Below are 20946 nucleotides of genomic sequence, written 5' to 3' on the forward strand. Positions count from 1 at the left end.
GTACACACTTCTCACCTATGTGACCTGAGTTTAATCCCAAATCCTAGCACATGTGAGCTTGCTTTATGGTCGCCATACCGGACAGTTGGCTTCCTCGCCATGTTCTCTGGTTTACTGAATATTTTGCAGTAAAAACATAGACAGCTTGAAATTGCAGGGATGATTCCAAATTCATCCCAACTTTCGTGAGTATAGAATATTGATTAGGTAGGAGTGCTGGGGACACTCTGGGCCCTCATATAATGCAGCCTCAGGATCAGAAGGACCTCACTAACTTGGACACCCACACTGCCCTATAGTTTCTGCACATTGCCATATGTGCCATTGGGAGGTCTGTACTGCTTTGGGAATGATAGCAGCTGTAACTGTTGAATGCATACTTGCGCTGACCAATGTTCTTGAAAGCATTTTCCCTTCTTACACCCTCGCTGTAAAGCAAACGTTAATTCCTTGTTATGTCACATTAAACAATTACTCTGAATTATTTATCCAAATTGTCATATCAACAATAGTAACAAACAAATTGTTATGATATTAAAAATATCAAATTATTATAATTACTATGATAATAAGTACCAGTTTATTCGCCATGCACCAATATTTAAAGAAATGACTAGGGAATAAAGTATACACACAGAAGTACAAACAGCGTCAATTAATTTTTTATGTGAGTTGAAGAATATACAAGTATCAGTGATTATTTAAATGTTGTACGAAAGTTGCGATAATTCACTAAAAATATTTATGTATACTGTTGGCATTCCCAAAAATATCTTAAGATTTCTTGGAAATACTGTAAGCCACATGATCAGGCATACCTTCTGAAGCAGTCCAGGCACTGCATGAAGACATGTGAGGCCAGGTTGTGTTCCCGCTGCAGGATTTGCGCCTGCTCCAAGGTCACAGCCATTGCTGTGCGGTCCTTGGCACTCTTACAGCTGGTCACGCGGAAGCCGTGCAGTTTTCTGCATAACTGTAGGAAGCATCATGTAGAACCAGAACATGATTTATTATGACGAATAAAATTGTTCAAACATTTTTTGTCGAGATCATATGAAGAGTATAAATGCGTCCATAGAAAACAGATGCCTCTGCAAAATGACTCTGGACATAATGCTTCATCTGATAGAAACTACATTAACAATAAGTAAAGAAACAAGAAAAATACCAAGGGAAACAACTTTCAAACCACTAAAGGGAGTTATAGTTCTTGCACTGTGCACTTACCAACAATCTCAATATATTTTAGTGTAATATGATTATTGAGTGCACAAAAAAATTAACAAAAGGCAATAACTATGTTTTATACTAAGGAAAAAGTTATAGTATTTTCATCTGAAAAGTTATAGTTTTTTCATCTGCATATCCGCTCCAAACCATTTATCAATATATTAAGTTCCATATTCATCAATCTAATATTTTCAAGTTATGCTGTGCCCAAGAAAAAACTAGAGCCTTGTCACAGACGTGACGTATACCCCCACATGACGCATTGACACAGACTATTTTTCATGCTGTCCTCACAAACAAGAGAATCTAATTTATGGCGATTTTTTAAGAATTATTATGCCATTATCATTTATAGCCATTTTGACCTTTGAACTCTTGAATTCTTTCACATGACACGCCGTCCAATGACTGTGAACAAAATTAATGTACAGAGTCATTTTAAATCTCACAATGAATGACATAGTTATGGCCCAGACAAGATCATTTATTGCCATTTTTGACCTTTGAACTAAAAGTGTGACCTTGACTTTGGAGATATCAACGTAATTTTTTTGCGCGACACGCCGTCCAATGATGGTAAACAAAAGAGCCAAATGATTTTAAAATCTCACATTAAACTACATAGTTATGGCCCAGACAAGCTCATTATGGCCATTTTTTAACTTTGAACTCAAAGTGTGACCTTGACCTTGGAGATATCGACGTAATTCTTTCGTGCAACACACCGTCCAATGATGGTGAACATATGTGCCAAATGATTTTTAAATCTCACAATGAACGACATAGTTATGGCCTGGACAAGCTCATTTATGGCCATTTTTGACCTTTGAACTCAAAGTGTGACCTTGACTTTTGAGATATCGACGTAATTCTTTCGCACAACACAGTCCAATGATGGTGAACAATGGTGCCAAATGATTTTAAATTCTCACAATGAACAACATAGTTATGGCCCGGATAAGCTCATTTATGGCCATTTTTTACCTTTGAACTTTAAGTGTGACCTTGACCTTGGGGCTATCGACGTAATTCTTTCGCGCAACAAACCATCCAATGATGGTGAACAAATGTGCCAAATGATTCAAAAATCTTACAATGAATGGCATAGTTATGGTCCAGACAAGCTCATTTATGATCGTTGAACTCAAAGTGTGACCTTGAACTTGGAGATATCGATGTAATTCTTTCGCGCGACACACTGTCCAATGATGGTGAACAAATTTGCAAAATGATTTTAATATCTCTCAATAAATGACAAAGTTATGGCCCGGACAAGCATTTGACCTTTGAACTCCAAGTGTGACCTTGACCTTTGAGATATCAACGTACTTTTTTCACATGACACACTGTCCCATAATGGTGAACAAATGTACCAAGTTATTTTAAAATCTAACGATAAATTACATAGTTATGGTCCGGACAAACTTTCAGTTTAAAACACACTAAGTGACCCCATGACCTAGTTCTTTACCTGGCATGACACATATTCAAACTTGACCTAGACATCATCTTGATACAACTTCTGACCAAGTTTGGTGAAGATCGGATGAAATTTTGGGACAGACAGACAGACCGACCAAGTGACTCCTATATAGCCCCCATTACCAATGGTAATGGGGGTATAACAATAGGCGATTATGTTGTATGCACAAACAATAAACATACAACAACAGCCACAAATACCTCAGCAAAAGTTATGGTTGGATACCCTGCTTTTCATGTCAATTTCCTCTATCAATATATGGAGTTTCCTTTTTTTCCTTTTAATACTCTGCACATAAAACTTTGTCGAAGAGGGCAATTTCTCTGTACATACTGCAGATTGTTACTATCATTAATTTAACTATGACATTTTTTTTTCTTAAATCCGTCTATCATATTATAGAAGTTTGATTATCTCCAATATTGATGGAGTTTTGAATGCAACAAAGTTTATTTAAATACCTTCAATACCAAGAGAGTTATGTTCACCATAAATAAAATAATTGATTTCAGGGCAATAACTCTGTAAATTGTGACAAGATATTTATGCTTCTTGTAATCTGCACTTCCTCTTAAAGCTGTTAAATTTCCTTTGCATCCCTTCAGTGCTTCCTGCGTTATGCTCTGCGCAAAAAGCCAGACAGACTGACAAACACAAGGACAATTGATGCGACAATTATAACTATGCCTCCCTTTTGGGGCATAACAATTACCTCAGCTCCAAGATGAAGTATCTCTACATTTTTACTCTTCTTTGTGTACACATTGTTGTGCAGTTGCTGCATCAGAGATGGAATAGAGCCAACTCCCCCTGCAAGAGTTTAGGAATCTGTCTACAGAGCGAAGAGACAAATAAGTTTAATGGTATAAAACACCATGTTTAGATGTCTATAGTATAGAGACTAACAGCATATTAATGACTCGTAATGTTTCAACTACATAGCTGTAGCAGCCACAAAGGTATGGAGTTGTTGCATGAAAACTGTGAAACATTAAGCTGAAGCTGGGTTAAAAGTTAACTATTGGTTGAATAGTCAAGCTAAAACCATTATTAAGTATGACCCAGACTTCATTATTATTTTGACAAAAAAAAACAAAAAAGATCATGACAGCCCCTTAGCACTTAATCATTTCAGGGAGACCAATTGCTGAAGTCTAGACCTGGTGATCAAGCCTTCATATTGTCAAGATAAACATTTGAACTATGATTGAGTCATCACCGCTTCTAGTGGGGCAACAATTAAAAACCTCATTAGATTTTACCGGATGACCTACTTCTCGAACGCATATCACTCAGATTTAAACTTGGCCTAGATATCGTTTTGTAGATTTCATCAACATCCAGTCATAAAAATGGCGTGTTGAGTGGCAACAAGGTTTTCAAGATTTGATGTAGGGACCTAGTTTTTGGACCCATGTGACCAAGATTGAAACTCGGCCTAGGGCCCGTATTCACCAAACAATTCTTAGACTTAAGTCTAAGAATAAAATAAATTCTTTAAATTAGAATATTCAAGAATTTCTCTAATTTTTAGTCAAACTCTGCAGTAAACATCTCTATCTATATTATTCTTCATATAGAACATTTTGTTAATGACATAATCACCAGTGGAGGCCTGTATATATTCAAACACTGAACACATTTTTCTTGGTTCTAAGTCTATTCTTTATTCTTAAGTCTAAGAATCGGTTGGTGAATACGGGCCTAGATATTGTACAGATCAACATTCTGGCAAAGTTTCATCAAGATTAAGTCATAAATGTGGTCTATTGAGTATTCACAAGGTGTTTGTAAGATTTGACCTAGTGCCCTAATTATTGGTTGCATGTGACCCACATTTGAACTAGATATTGTCCAGATCAACATTTTAACCAAGTTTTATCAATATTGGATGAAAAGTGTGGCCTCTAAAATGATAACAAGCTAAAATTTGAAGACCAACACAACATGCTGCACAACATCTGCTGGCAATAGCTAACCTTTCAAACTTTGTTACCTAAAACTAATCACTAACTTGTACATGAATTTTTTTCATTGACAGCCAACTTTATAAAATAAATACCAAATTTAACAATAATTGTATATTATTACAGATGGTAAACTGGTCAATGATGTACATGTAGCATTGTGATATCCAAAAGCATAAGTATCCACTCTATTAATTGTTCATAACCTTAGAACAAACGTTGCAGTCACCTATCAGTGGCAAAATGGACAAACTTATCGCTCATCAAAACTTAATTATGTACCTTCCATTTTGATACAGACACTTTACAAGAGTTTAAACGAATTTCTTATGCCTTTGTCCATTTGTTTTACTTTGAGAGCTTGTTTTTCTGTACAATACATGTATTCATTGATCAATAAATCTTCACAAACTGACACGTTGGCAAGCCTGACAGTTTTTTATGAATCATGGAATATATCCTTAGTTTAGCAAAAACATGACTAATGTACACACTAAATGATTGGGTATGAGCAGTGATGCTTAGAAATGTACTAAACCTTAAACAAATTCCCAGCAGTCCATGGGCTAAGGCATTTCAAAAACTGATAGATATAATAATTTATCATTCTATTTCATTTCTCCTTTCATTTGAATAAATCTAAAAAGTGACCCTAGGATGTAGCTGATTTACAGACCTGTTTGTAATAAAGTTCAATTAACAAATCACATGCATCTCATGTACATTGTTTTGATTTATGAGAACAAACATTTAATCCAAAAACATTTACTAGTAACTGTTGAGTGTGAATGTCATTCACAGTTAAAATTCAGATCAAATATTTGATTTACTCTAAAGATTAGGGTAAATTGCAACGTGGTTAATTGTACCTTAATAATTATGTCTTACTGCCATCAAACTAATTATTTGTTGGACATTTGTTGTCAATTCTGACCTAAAAATCCACGAAACAATAGTGTCACACTTCTTGTAATGGCTAGACAGTATTGTGGTAGAAAACCATCCAAGAAAAAATTCATGCAAAATAGAATTTAATTCTTTTAGCTGTTTAAGTGGCATGTTGTTGTTTTTAAATAAATGTTTTTGCCTCCATACCTCCAGCTTGAGGATGCATGTACAGGTTCTCATATTCCTTGACATATCTAAACATGCGTCCCAGACTCTCCTCATTGAGCTTGTCCTGGAGGCTGGTACTGCCAAACCTGATAGTCAATCAATCATAAAAATTAGTCATTAACTAGAATTTGTCCTAATAGTGATGAAGAATTCCCTCTGCTGCTGAATGTGTTAATATGAGTTTTGCTGTAGGAAAACTGTTGTTAATGCATGTGCTTAAAGTGTCTTGCCTGATTAGCCGTCCCCACAGGCTAATCAGGGACAACACCTTCCACATTTATGGAATTTTTAGTATTAAAAAAATCTAGCCTCAGCGGACTGAACAGGCTAATCTGAGATAACACTTACTGGTACCACACATGCATTTAGCCCAGTGTTCCTAGAACACGACTTATTTGAAGCATGATGAATGCACAAGTGGCCAACTTGTAACAAAATAAGCCTGTTTTAAGGTCAGGGTTACTACATTGATCTGTAGAGTGTTATTATTTTCAAAAATGATGGCATAGACTTGAAAGGTTACAACAACAAACATTGCCATACCATTTAACCAGGTCTTCCATCAATTTGAAAAAAATTAACCAGGTTTAATTAAAATAATAATGCAAATATAGTGAGTTCTCAGTTAAGCTTCCCACATACATAATTTTATCACAATTACTCCATCTAAACTCAAGTTTTTGAAGAGAAAACAGTGTTTGCATCTGAAGTTACAGTGACCATCATCTGACTGGCCCAGAAATGCAATTCCGCTTATAGCTACAGTAAACAGGACCCAAACTTCTTCAAAAGAAATCTAATGCTTGGCATGCATGTGTACCATATTATGCACTTAAACCTTGTATCTACACATTGACTTATATATCATACTACTTAAACCTTGGATCTACACAATGCATCTATATATCATACTACTTTAACCTTGGACCTACACACTCCATCTCTATATCACACTACTTAAACATTGGATCTACACACTGCATCTATATATCATACTACTTTAACCTTGGACCTACACAATGCATCTATATAACATAATACTTAAACCTTGGATCTACACAATGCATCAATATATCATACTACTTTAACCTTGGATTTACACAATGCATCTATATATCACACTACTTAAACCTTGGATCTACACACTGCATCTATATATCATACTACTTAAACATTGGATCTACACACTGACCTATATATCACACATCTTAAACCTTGGATCTACACACTGCATCTATATATCATACTACTTTAACCTTGGACCTACACAATGCATCTTTATAACATAATACTTAAACCTTGGATCTACACACAGCATCTATATATCACACTATGTTAACCTTGGATCTACACAATGCATATATATATCACACATCTTAAACCTTGGATCTACACACTGCATCTATATATCATACTACTTAAACATTGGATCTACACACTGACCTATATATCATACTACTTAAACCTTGGATCTACACAATGCATCTATATATCATACTACTTTAACCTTCGATCTACACACTGCATCTCTATATCACACTACTTAAACCTTGGATCTTCACAATGCATCTATATATCATGATACTTAAACCTTGGATCTACACACTGCATCTATATATCACACTACTTAAACCTTGGATCTACACATTGCATCTATATATCACACTACTTAAACCTTGGATCTACACACTGCATCTATATATCATACTACTTTAACCTTGGACCTAAACATACCATCTATATATCATACTATTTTAGCCTTGGATCTACACACAGCATCTATATATCACACTACTTAAACCTTGGATATAAACACATCATCTATATATCACACTACTTAAACCTTGGATCTAAACACAGCATCTATATATCATACTACTTAAACCTTTGGATCTACAAACGACATCTAAATACCATACTACTTAAACCTTGGATCTAAACACAGCATCTAAATATCATACAATGTGACTTACTTCTCAGCTAGGGTTGCCAGCTCATTGATGCCAATATTGAAGAAGATAGGAACCACACTGACCCGATCACCCTTTTGTAACTTGTCGGGCAGCTTCTCAAAGCTAGCTTGCGGCAATGGTATTGTCACGCATACATGATGTCTGCAAGAGGAACAAATTAGACACATCTGTGTGAAATAAAAATGTAATATCTTATGAAAACATCAGAGAGGACAATTAGACATAAATTAAAACAATTAACATGGAGTCCATGTTTTTCAACAGACTGGAACAATCTTAACCTCAGCTGAGATACTACAACAAATGTTCTGAGAAAGTTTCAGGTTGACTGCCAAAAATATTATTTTTAGCATGTTTACAAACTTTTTCTTAAATTTGACCTAAAGACCAAGTTTTTGACCCCATGTGACCCAGTATAAAACTTGGCCAAGATATAATTGTGACAAATGTTCTGCTAGAGTTACATGAAGATTGGCCAATAAATGTAGCCCCTAGAGTATTCACAAGGTAAACCTTGACAATGGACGAAATGTAATATAAAAACTCACCATGGGCACTTTTTCTAAGGTGAGTTAATAATAAACTGTGCAATCCTAAACTATATCTGCATGCACATTACACGCATACATTCTGTACAATATATATACCATTGCAAGTTATTGAGCAGAAACTGTCTTAGCATTTTTCATAAATGTGACATTGACTCTGACCTCAAATGCAATCACAAGACATGCCAGTATGTAAGCTACCTACACACAGAAGTTCAGAAAATACCTGCACCCAAACTTAAGGCATTGAGTGATTTTTTTTTAAGTAACAGTGACATTGAACAAACTTGCTAAAAATAAAAACCCAAGTTATGACAGCATGCAAGCTACCAACAAACACAATTTAAATGCTAAAACCTTATAAAAATTAAGTGTAGGGGGCACAATTTATACTATCCATAGTTATTGTGACTGCACTTTAACCTGATTGGCCTCAAATGAAATCCCTACATGGGTCTCCGAGCAGGCTTGCTGTAGTGAAAGTTTCATCAAAATGGGTAATAAAAACAAGTTATTAACTGGAAACACCTGGTTAAAGACCATGCCAACCAGCCCCTATGCCATGTTGAAAACCTGGTTTACATGGCATTGGCAGTCAAAACTAACTTCATGAAAACATTTAAACAAATAAAAGGACTCTTATAAGTACGAATAAACGAAGTATAATAATATAAAGAGTTAAGATTGTGTATCATTATATGTTCATTTTATACATGGTGAGGTTTATCTAAAGCATAAAGGGAATAAAGTTAAACAAATAGAACTAAACACACAATGAGCCCTACCTGTTAAGGTCTGGATACAGGCTTGCTCTTGTAAAGCTGAAGAATTCAAAATGAATTCTTAAATCAGAATATAACCAACAAGGGACAAAATTGTCACAAAACCAGGTTTTCAGTTGAAAAAGTCTGATAAAGGGAGACAATTCAAAATGTGTATTGTTAACCCCCTTGTGTAAAATTGAACTTGATTTCAATTAGAAAAAAAAGTCTGATAAAGAGAGACAGCTCAAAATCAAAATGTGCATTGTTACTGATTGTTCATAGTTACATAGTTGTTTCAAAATCAATCTATTTTTAGTTGTGGCAACCTTGACCTTGGAGATATTGACGTAATTCTTTCGCGCACCACACCGTCCAATAATGGTGAACAAATGTGCCAAATGGTTTTAAAATGTCACAATGAATTACATAGTAATGGCCCCGACAAGCTCATTTATGGCCATTTTTGACCTTCAAACTCAAATTGTGACCTTGACCTTGGAGATATCGACGTAATTCTTTCACGTGACACACCTTCTAATGATGGTAAACAAATGCGCCAAATGATTTTAAAATCTGACAATGAACGACAAAGTTATGGCCCGGACAAGCTCATTTATGGCCATTTTTGACCTTCAAACTCAAATTGTGACCTTGACATTGGAGATATTGACGTAATTCTTTCGTGCGACAAACCGTCTAATGATGGTGAACAAATGTGCAAAATGATTTTAAAATCTGACAATGAACGACAAAGTTATGGCCCGGACAAGCTTGTTCCGCCCGTCAGCCCGCCCACCAGCCCTCCCGCCGACATCACAAATCTAATAACCAGTTTTTTCCTTTGGAAAACCTGGTTAACAACAGAACATGTACTCTCGTTTGAGTAATATCCAAATGTATCTAGATTGCAAAATATATGCAGGGCCTATGGGTGGATTACTTTGAAAATTAATGTCTTTCATGCCTGCAGTAATTCAGTAAAAGTTTTTTTGTAAAGATTAAAAATGATCATTTGTTACTAACTTAAATTCGTCAAACGGTCTACTGACAAAATTTCCCAACATTAATGTTTGGTGAATGACAATGATTTCAAACTATACCATAATATGAGTCGCGTTCTGACAAAACTGGACATAATGCATGTGTGTTAAGTGTCGTCTCAGATTAGCCTGTGCAGTCCATACAGGCTAATCAGGAACTACACTTTCCACCTAAATTGGATTTTTGCTAAGAAGAGACTTCATTTACACGAAAAATGTCATAAAACAGGAAAGTGTCATCCCTGATTAGCCTGTGCGGACTGCACAAGCTAATGTGGGACGACACTTTAAGCCCATGCATTATGCCCAGTTTTCTCAAAACGCGACTCATATTCTCCTTTTTAATCTTAAGTATGAAATGTACTTGTTACAATAAATCTCAGTAACTTTATTACTCTAAAAAGTGATGACTAACTTATTTGTAGACAGTTGCACAGATTTTCTCTGTGTTGATTCCAGAACCAGTTGAAAGCTGACGGTGGACAGGTCATCCACAGCCACAAGCATGTCCTCTAGCATGGGTATCTCATCTCCATGGCAACTGAGAAGGCCTTCTATCTCCATGACAACCCCCAGAGTTGCCAGCTGCTCCAGCACTTGCTTGTTGTCTATCAGGGCATTCAGGTGTAGGACCAACCCAGTTACGAGACTGGTTAACTGAGGATATATTTATGCATTAGGATGTAGGACTATATTTAGAATTATTATGCATTGAAGTTTATAAACTATAAATGCACTAAATGATATCAACGGGTTTTAATCTAGTTTAAGATCAATGAAAATCTAGATGATAATTGCCCAAAGCCATGACCTACATATGTATCCTACTAATGTACAGGTTAAAAAAGGCCAACCCTACATATTTTAACAAAATTAAAGACTGTTGCAACCATATAGCCTTGTTGCAAACCTTATCCACTGCACGGCTAAGCATCTTGTCACTGTACCCGAACGCCAAAACGTCACCTCATCATGATATTTTGTAATAAAATTGATAAATAGGTGTGTACGGTAGTTTACTAGAAGTTGAAAATATTTATCTCTTTATTAATCACACTTAATAAATAATATAATAAAACCACGGATTAATGCATACGTGTTAAGCATTTTCCCACATTTGTCTGCACAGTTAACACAGACTTTATCTTAAATGACACTGTGTGTGTTATTTAATTTTTGTATTAAGTGATGTGTGTTATAAATATATCTCCACCCCATCCCCAATGACCCACAAATCCAAGGATGTAAGGATTGATTCCAAGTCCCGCAAAAAGTGTGGGGTTTGGTCAAGAAGAGAATTCTTTTAAGACCAGTCTCCCTAACATTGACTCAAATAAGGCAATAATCTGTATCTGACACGAGTATTCATATTACAGGTAAACCAACCTACCTAGATAAATATGTAATTAGGTTAACTAACTGCCGTTATGTGACCGAAATACTGTTAAATACAGAGAAAACCAAAACGACAAAACAATCTAGCAATCTTATATTGATAAAGCAACTAAAATGTTATAATTATTTCAAGTTAATTTAGTACTGTAGATGAAAGATAATTTTACCATTGATAAATGAAGGGGACATTATATTTAGTACTTTTTTGTGAGTTTTTACCCATATTGGATACAGAAAACACATTTTCAAAATTACTAAACACAAAAGGTTGTTAATGAATTTTGAACCATAAATATTAAATTAATTTATGTTGTTTTATTTTATTTAGGAAACACATGAATAAGAAGGCAGACATTTAAGTTACTTTTAAGTTTGATGGATTCACCATAATTCAGCTATTTTTTTGTTTTACGACCTCAACCGTCCATTTATGCTATAGCAGAGGATTCCTGAGAATCTTGAAAATGTCATATGACTTCATTTTACATGTTGGACAGCATACTAATTTTTTTTAGAAGTAACACAACAGTATTAAAAGAAAATACTCAACTATACTCATATACCCAACACCAACCTACCATCTTAATGTCAATACCTATTGTCATATTGTCATGCCTTTGTAAGCTTTTAGTTTTTTGACTAGTTCCCAAATACTAGTTAAAAACGTTTTGTTTGTATTTTATGCAAAAGCAAATAGGCATCGGATGACAGTGTTGTTTATATGAAAGCAAAAAGGGAATCTGAAGAAAAATACAAGTTTTTTTAGTTATATTTAATTTAAATCAAATTTGAGCATTACAAAAATGAAAATTTGAACTTACTGCTTGTGAAAAAACAATGTCTCGCCTGACTTTGATGCTGTGAAACAACTTGAGAATATCTTTGTGCTCCTGAAAAAATAAAGAGACGATTTTGTGTAATGATCATTCAGTAACATGATAAATTGAACGTTAAGTTTAGCCAACAAAAAATACATGCTTCATAAATGATCAGAGCTCTTGGACAATGGGGCTTAATGCATGCACCTTTGCACAGACTAATCAGAGACAATGCTTTCTGATTTTAATGAATTTTTCGTTTAATGAAGTCTATTCTTAGCAAAATCCAAGTTTATTCTTAGCAAATACATGTAGTTTACATGGAAAGAGTCATCCCTGACTAGCCTGTGCGTATGGCCCAATTATGCGGAAAATGCTAGTGTACAGATAATCACAGTGTAGGGAGACTATTCTTTTAATAGCAATCTGACTGTTTTTCTCCACATTGTACACTGAAATGTTATTTAAGCCAGTAAAACAGGATATAATTATATTTATATGTATTAAAGAATAACTAATTACACACAATGCAGCTATAGTTTACAGATGCTGTATGCTTGAATAACATGTACATTTTGGTTATGACGTTAATATTAAATTAGTTAGTGCTCTTTCATTTTAACTTGTGAAATTTTGGAAACCATAACGAGAAGAAACAAAGGATATTGGCAAGTCATAACTGCAATTCCCCTGATAAACATCCCTTCACCATTTATCCAAGGACTCTCAGTCATTTTTATAAAATTACTAGATCCAATTCTGCTGATGGACAGACTTAGAGACAGAAAAATGGAAAAATAAACATGATGAATGGAAGGTAAACCTATAGTCTCTTCCAGAGCAACTGGCAGGGGACTTACAAGCATGTCCTCCTGTCACACACTTACAATGAGATCCAAGAAGGACATGAAGTAGGTCACTTTGCAACAGATGATCTCCACAAAGCTTTTCAGCTTGATGACTGCAGGGCTAATCTCGCCGAGCCATTTTGGTTGGTCGAGAGGCCCAGACTTGTTGAGCACGAGATCCTCTACCATGGACGTCAGACAGACGAGTGAGGCCTCTGTGTTCACCCGAGTCATGTCCTGTCAGGAAACATACGCACAGAGCAAAACCTCAGTTACACATATACCAATACCTCAGTCACTTGATGCACATAGGATAAATCAACACTTTTCACTTGATCAACTTTTTTGTTTTTATATTTTTCATATTTACACACTAAAAAACTGTTCTAATTAGGTGCAATCTTAGCAAAATGAAAACATTTTTGTTATTTATACAACACCTTACCCAAGGCTCTGAGGTGGGGCTCTTGATAAAGCAGCTTCCAGTCCACCTCCAGTTCATTGCCTGGGGGGCTGATCCGGTGCCCGATTCAGGGCTGACTTGGGACTCCTGGCCCTGGCTTTGTTTGGTCTGCTCCTCAGCTAGGGCCTCACTGTCTTCATGAAGTTCAGTGAGCTGTGCCGCAACCTCTTGCAGTATGGGACTTTGACAATCAAGGACAAGATCTTTTACCTACAATTGTATTTGTCCCATTTAAATGTATATGCTTATTCCTGCTAAAATAATCATTTGAGATCAGGATGAGGTAATTGATGAAAGGGATGACAATGCGGAAGAAAATGATGGTGATGATCCGAAGAATGATAATCAACTGATTGAAACAATCACAAATACAAATTTGAAAGAAGATAGCCATAAGGCTTTAAAGCACCCCTACCAGGTTCAAGGTACACCAATGTTTAAAGGACTTGATGACCTAGTTTTTTTACCCATATATAAACATGACCTTGAGATTGACAACACACAAATTTTGACATTGTTTTATTAATTTTTTGTCATAAATGTGGCTTCTATTGTTGTTAAATATTTGTTTTTGTAGGATTTTACCTAGTTTATAAATGCATGTGATCAAGACTCAAACTTGGCCAAAATATTGTCATGATTACCATTCTTATCAAGTGTCATCAAGATTGAGTCATAACTTAGGCCTTAAGAGTTGTAACAAGTTTTTTTCTAAGATTTGACCTATTGATTTTGTGTTTTGACTCATGAGCCGATAATTCAATCTCAGTCTAGATATTGTTAACATCTTGACCAAGTGTCAGTGAGGTTGATTCACAAATGAGGCTTTTAGAGGAGTAAGAAGGTTTTTGAACAATTTGAAGTGCTGACCTTGTTTTTGTTAACACATGACCCAAAATAAAATTTGGCCCAGACATAAAAAAGGATTAACTTTTTGATGAAGTTTCATGAAGACTGAGTGATAAATGTGGCCTCTATAATTTTTTTTTAAAGATTTGACCTGGTGACACACATGACCTAGATTCAACTCTGGCTAGATATTGTCCAGCTAAATATTCTGACAAAATTATATCCAGATCAGATACAAATGTGGTTTCTAAAATGGTACAGAGCTTAAGTGGACAACACATGATGCACAACACATACAGTTGGACCACAAAAGCTCACCATACACAGGTGAGCTAAAATCAACAGTGAAATATAAAACAATTAGTAAATTTGACAAGAAACAAAGTCTACAATAATTTTTTTTAAATCCTCGTTTCTACTAATTTGAGAAGATAAAACAACAGAAAGCATGCTTCAATATTAATTCCTCTTTGTGCAAGTTATGGCACCTTGGTCAATTACTTCATATTATGACAAAGAGGACATCTGCATAGCATCACATCTGTATTAGACATCTGTATTCAACACAGAAATGTAATAAATCAATTTTTAAAAAAGGTGAATATTTTGGATCTCTATTCAACACAGAGAAATGAAATCAATTAACAAATTATTGAGTACTTTGGATCTGTATTCGAAACAGATAAGAAATAAATCTAACAAAAAGGTGATTATTTTAGATATGTATTTAACAGAGAGGTATGAAATAAATCTAAAAGATAGGGGAGTATGTTGGATCTGTGTGCAACACAGAGATATGAAATAAATCTTTAAATAGGTCCGTATTTTGGATATGCATATGTCACTGAGATATGAAATCATTTTAACAAATAGGTGAGAATTTTGCATCTGCATTCAACACAGACATGAAATCAATCTAATAAATAGGTGAGGGTTTTAGACTATCCAGTAAATAGTGAAGCCAACAACATAGGCATTGAAATAAAGAGCATAGTTTCTGTGACACAGCAACAAACAGCCACCTTTTGCTCCAGTTCAAGTGTGGCTGCCTGTAGAGATGAGCTGTCTCCCCGTAGCGCTTCGTGACAGACCCTATCACACAGTGTGTTTATCTCCCCTTGCAGAAGGTGCACACAGTTCACCAGGTCACAGGCACGCTTGACCTTTGAGACTTTGCTCAATGTCCCCTCAGGGGTGTAACTCTCTTGCAGCTTATGGAGCATTGACTTCAGGCCTCCATGATTTCGTGCTCGGCGTGAATGGGCGACAAAAGCACCAGCTGTTATGACGTCATATGCTCCCCCTGGAAGGCAACAGTTCTATCATTTCTATATTTTTTTTATATAATACTTTCTGTGATGTGAATTGGAAACATGAACCAGATAACAATTTTCCAAGATTTATTTCGAGTCTAGCGATGTCGATACTATTTCTAAAATCAAATTAAGTTAGGGGAATTTCTCTTTGTGCACTAGTATATTATGGCAAAAACTCCTAGTAAAAATTATTGGTGAAGGAATCCAATATACATACATGATTCTGTAGCCTCATTTAAGACTGTCATTCTTTGAAGATGAAGATTTAAAGGAACAAATTCCAGTTCCTTATCTGCCTTTTTACTGCTTGGCTTAAAACTGCAGCCTGAAAATGATCACAGTATTATTTTTATTCAAGACACTTTTGACATTTGCAAAAAATGTGATTGCATTATTTTTTAATTGAAAAGGGTATTGAATAAGTATTTAGAATAAATATAAACTGCTTGTAAAATAAAATAATTAGCATACATAATATTTCCTTGATGTTTATTAGCTTACAAATGCAAGGAGAGCCTTTTGGCGGAATCTTGTAAATTATTACCCCTGTATTAATTAACTACCACAACAAATACTTAACAAGAAACCGTCGGAGACGGGTGATATTCCCTAAAGGTTTTTTTGGTCACAATATTGCACAATATATTCAGATAAAAGGAAACGTCTTGAGGGCACAGTAGTTGCGGGGGACAATAATTTTTTTATAGAAAATTTCAAATTTCCAAGGGCCATAAGTCTGTGAAAAATCATCCCACTAGAACCCGCTGATAATATGCCCATCTCCTCTTGGTAGAGCACCGCCTTGCGGGTGCAGACCGCTCATCTATTTTTCTTTTTAAAGGTGTAGGGACCTATCTCAATTTCAATCACAAAGGATGGATGGGTGAAGTGGAGATGGGTGTATAGTGTGGGGGTGTGGTCATTTATTACATTATCTTCCAAAAAACGCAAAAAGAAAAAAAATCTTTTTTTTTTGGGGGGGGGGGGGGGGGATTCTTAGATGGTTGGACGTTATTTAAAAAATAAAATAATAAAAATAATTATTTGTGTTTTTTAACCATGTTTGAAAAAAACAAGAGATGTGTTTGTCAGAAACACAATGCCCCATATTGCGCCGCTTTGAAATTATTATTTTATTTTTTTTACCTTTGACCTTGAAGGATGACCTTGACCTTGAACTTCCACCACTCAAAATGTGCAGCTTCATGAGAATGCCGCTTTGATTTTTTTCTTTTACCTTGAAGGATGACCTTGACCTTGAACTTCCACCACAAAATGTGAAGCTTCATGAGATACACATGCATGCCAAATATCAAGTTACTACCTTCAATATTAAAAAAGTTATGGCCAATGTTAAAGTTTTCGGACGGACAGACGCCATATATTTGACATTTGACCTTGAAGGATGACCTTCACCTTTCACCACTCAAAATGTTCAGCTCCATGAGATACACATGCATGCTAAATATCAAGTTGCTATCTTCAATATTGAAAAAGTGATGGCCAATGTTCAAGTTTTCGGACGGACCGACATCATAAATTTGACATTTGACCTTGAAGAATGACCTTGACCTTTCAACACTCAAAATGTGCAGCTCCATGAGATACACATGCATGCCAAATATCAAGTTGCTATCTTAAAAAGTGAAAAAGTTATGGCCAATGTTAAAGTTTTTTTTCGAGTGACAGGCAGACTGACTGACGGGGTGGGCTGACAGGCAGACTGACTGACGGGGTGGGGGGAGTGGGGGGGGGGGGGGCAATGGTTGGTTTGGACGGAGTCAATTGTGGTATGTCAGGTAAGAGTTGTTTTGTCAAAGTATCAATCAAATCTAATCATAAACAAAGAAGTTATGGCAATGTTAGCAAAATTTAATAATTTGACCTTGAGAGTCAAGGTCATTCAAGGTCAAGGTAAAATTCAACGTGCCAGGTACAGTACCCTCATGATAGTATGAAAGTATTTAAAGTTTAAAAGCAATAGCCTTGATACTTTAGAAGTAAAGTGAATCTAAACACAAAATGTAACCATATATTCAAAGTTACTAAGTCAAAAAAGGGCCATAATTCGGTAAAAATGACAACCAGAGTTATGCAACTTGTCCTTACTGTCCCCTTATGATAGTTTGTGAGTGTTCCAAGTATGAAAGCAATATCTATGATACTTTAGGGGTAAAGTGGACCATAACACAAAACTTAACCAAATTTTCAAGTATAAAGGGCCCATAATTCCATCAAAATGCCAGTCAGAGTTACATAACTTTGCCTGCACAGTCCCCTTACGATAGTTAGTAAGTGTTGCAAGTATGAAAGCAATGGCTTTGATACTTTAGGAAAAAAGTGGACCTAAACACAAAACTTAACCAAATTTTCAATTTTCTAAGTATAAAAAGGGCACATTATTCCGTCAAAATGCCAGTCAGAGTAAAATAACTTTGCCTGCACAGTCCCCTTACGCTAGTTAGTAAGTGTTGCAAGTATGAAAGCAATGGTTTTGATACTTTAAGAGAAAAGTGGACCTAAACACAAAACTTAACAGAATTTTCAATTTTCTAAGTATAAAAAGGGCACATAATTTTGTCAAAATGCCAGTCAGAGTTACATAACTTTGCCTGCACAGTCCCCTTATGATAGTTAGTAAGTGTTGCAAGTATGAAAGCAATAGCTTTGATACTTAAGGAATAAAATGGACCTAAACACAAAACTTAACCAAAATTTTCAATTTTCTAAGTATAAAAAGGGCACATAATTCTGTCAAAATGCAAGCCAGAATTATCTTACTTTGCCTGCCCAGTCCCCTTATGATAGTTAGTAAGTGTACCAAGTTTGAATGCAATAGCATTGATACTTTATGAGAAAATTGTACCTAAACGCAAAACTTAACCAGACACCAACGCCAAGGTGATGACAATAGCTCATTTTTTTTCTTCAAAAAATAGATGAGCTAAAAATAATCCGACCAGAACCCGCTGATGATATGCACATCTCCTCTTGGTAGTGAAGCTTCCCATAAAGTTTCATTGAATTCCGGTCATTAGTTGCTGAGAAATAGCCCGGACAAGAATTGCACTATATGTAGTTAATGGAAAATTTCAAAGGGCCATAACTCTGTGAAAAATCATCCGACCAGAACCCGCTAATAATATGCACATCTCCTCTTGGTAGTGAAGCTTCCCATAAAGTTTCATTGAATTCTGGTCATTAGTTGCTGAGAAATAGCCCGGACAAAAATTGGGCACAGACGGACAGACTAAATAAATTTTGGGGGAGCATAATAAAGAGAAAGCGCTAAATGTAGTGAACAAGATTTGTGTAGCCCGTAATAAAAATGTTAACAGCATGAGCTAAAAAATGTAATAAATGCTGCCAATTAATTCACAAAAGATAAAATGTTTAACTATTCAACAAACTTCCAGCAAGAAACAGCTTATCACAAGCACATTACCTTGATAAGAATGGAGGTACTTCATTTGTTGAGTATATGTAGTGACAGTTGACATGCATATATCTTGGTAAACAGCACATGCAGCTTTCCATTGCCCAGTTAACTACAATTCACAATGCCTAGAAATGAAATACTAATTAGGTCAGAAGTTTCATGCACTTAGGAAGACATTCCCTGGAAAAACATTTCCTTGATGATAAAATAAAATGCAAAATACCAAATTATATAGTGGTAGGACCCTCTAGTTACCATAAAGACATAATTAAATTATGCAACTGTTACAATCAGAAATATATCAAATATGCAGGTTGTATTGAAAGTTCTTTCACAACATTTGACAATATTGTATATAAATGAATTCAGATGACAAATTTATACATATACTTTTGAACTATTCTTAAAAAAACAAGGGCTGTTTGTAAAACACGCATGCCCTCCAAAATGGGCTGTCCGTTGTAGCGGCAGCAATTGTGTGAATAGGTTAGAAACCATTTTACTGCTTCAGGTCACTGTGACCTTGACCTTTGACCTAGTGACCACAAAATCAATAGTGGTCATCTGCCAGTCATGATCAATGTACCTATGAAGTTTCATGATCCTAGGCCTAAGCGTTCTTTAGTTATCATCCAGAAAACATTTACTGTTTCGAGTCACTGTGACCTTGACTTTTGAGCTAGTGACCTGAAAATCAATAGGGGTCATCTGCCAGTCATGCTCAATGTACCTATAAAGTTTCATGATCATAAGCCTAAGCCTTCTTGAGTTATCATCCGGAAACCATTTGGTGGACGGACCGACGGACAGACCGACATGTGCAAAACAATATACCCCCTCTTCTTCTAAGCAGGGCATAAATTTAATACCCGTAAAACACTGTAATAAATTGAAATACCCCTCCCCCCTCATCCACGGGTTTGTGATTATTTGAAGTTAATCCAGAGGCTAAGCATGTATTTAAAGCATGTCTGTGAGTCATCCACACATGGCATGCTAATATTTAACAACCGCAAAACCACAGTGCACACCAAGTGCCAAACTATACATAACAAAGAACCCAGATGAACATCATACATATCAATTTGTTGTCAGAAGCTCTCTCAGCTCTCTTTATTAATGTGGAGTGTAAGCAAAAATTCTACAATGTCAAGGTAACATTTTTACTAGAAATCCCATCTACCGGTAGCTGCAGACATAGCAGGGTGGGAAACATGGCTTACTGTAGTCCAATCAAGCTGCAGACATGAAAGGGTAAGAGATAAGGCTAACTGTAGTCAAATCATGCTGCAGGCATGAAACGGTAAGAGATAAGGCTAACTGTAGTCCAATCATGCTGCAGGCATAACAGGATGTCATATATGGCTAACTGCAGTCTAAGAAACTGCTTCACTAATTACACATACCAGAGTTCTCAGTATCAAAGTGGACCCCACGGTGAATTATAAATGCTTTAATTCAACGAATTTGGTCAAAAAGCGACACAGCAGTGCCAAAACATAACAAGAGCACCGCATAACGGGTGCCACGCTCAGCTGCGAAAGCTTGTCATAATTTTTTTTTTTAGAGGTCACAGTGACCTTGACCTTTGACCTAGTGACCCAAAATGGGTGTGGCGTGTATAACTCATCAAGGTGCATCTACATATGAAGTTTCAAAGATGTCGGTGGAAGCACTTTGATTTTAGAGGCAATGTT

General features: G+C 35.7%; 1 protein-coding gene across 1 annotated transcript in view; it reads right to left on the reverse strand.

Moving 5' to 3' along the window:
• Positions 1-278: 278 nt before the first annotated feature.
• LOC127878185 (inositol polyphosphate-4-phosphatase type I A-like) overlaps positions 279-20946 on the reverse strand; it is a 42288-nt gene continuing 21620 nt past the window's right edge. Inside the window, 13 exon segments of the mRNA XM_052424675.1 lie at positions 279-367; positions 370-428; positions 819-973; positions 3426-3523; positions 5776-5882; positions 7770-7910; positions 9103-9138; positions 10537-10778; positions 12338-12406; positions 13222-13419; positions 13628-13855; positions 15517-15797; positions 16028-16135. Coding sequence (XP_052280635.1) covers positions 294-367; positions 370-428; positions 819-973; positions 3426-3523; positions 5776-5882; positions 7770-7910; positions 9103-9138; positions 10537-10778; positions 12338-12406; positions 13222-13419; positions 13628-13855; positions 15517-15797; positions 16028-16135 — 1796 coding nt within the window. The 3' untranslated portion in view covers positions 279-293.

This window comes from Dreissena polymorpha, chromosome 4, assembly GCF_020536995.1.
Source record: "Dreissena polymorpha isolate Duluth1 chromosome 4, UMN_Dpol_1.0, whole genome shotgun sequence".
Classification (NCBI taxonomy): domain Eukaryota; kingdom Metazoa; phylum Mollusca; class Bivalvia; order Myida; family Dreissenidae; genus Dreissena; species Dreissena polymorpha.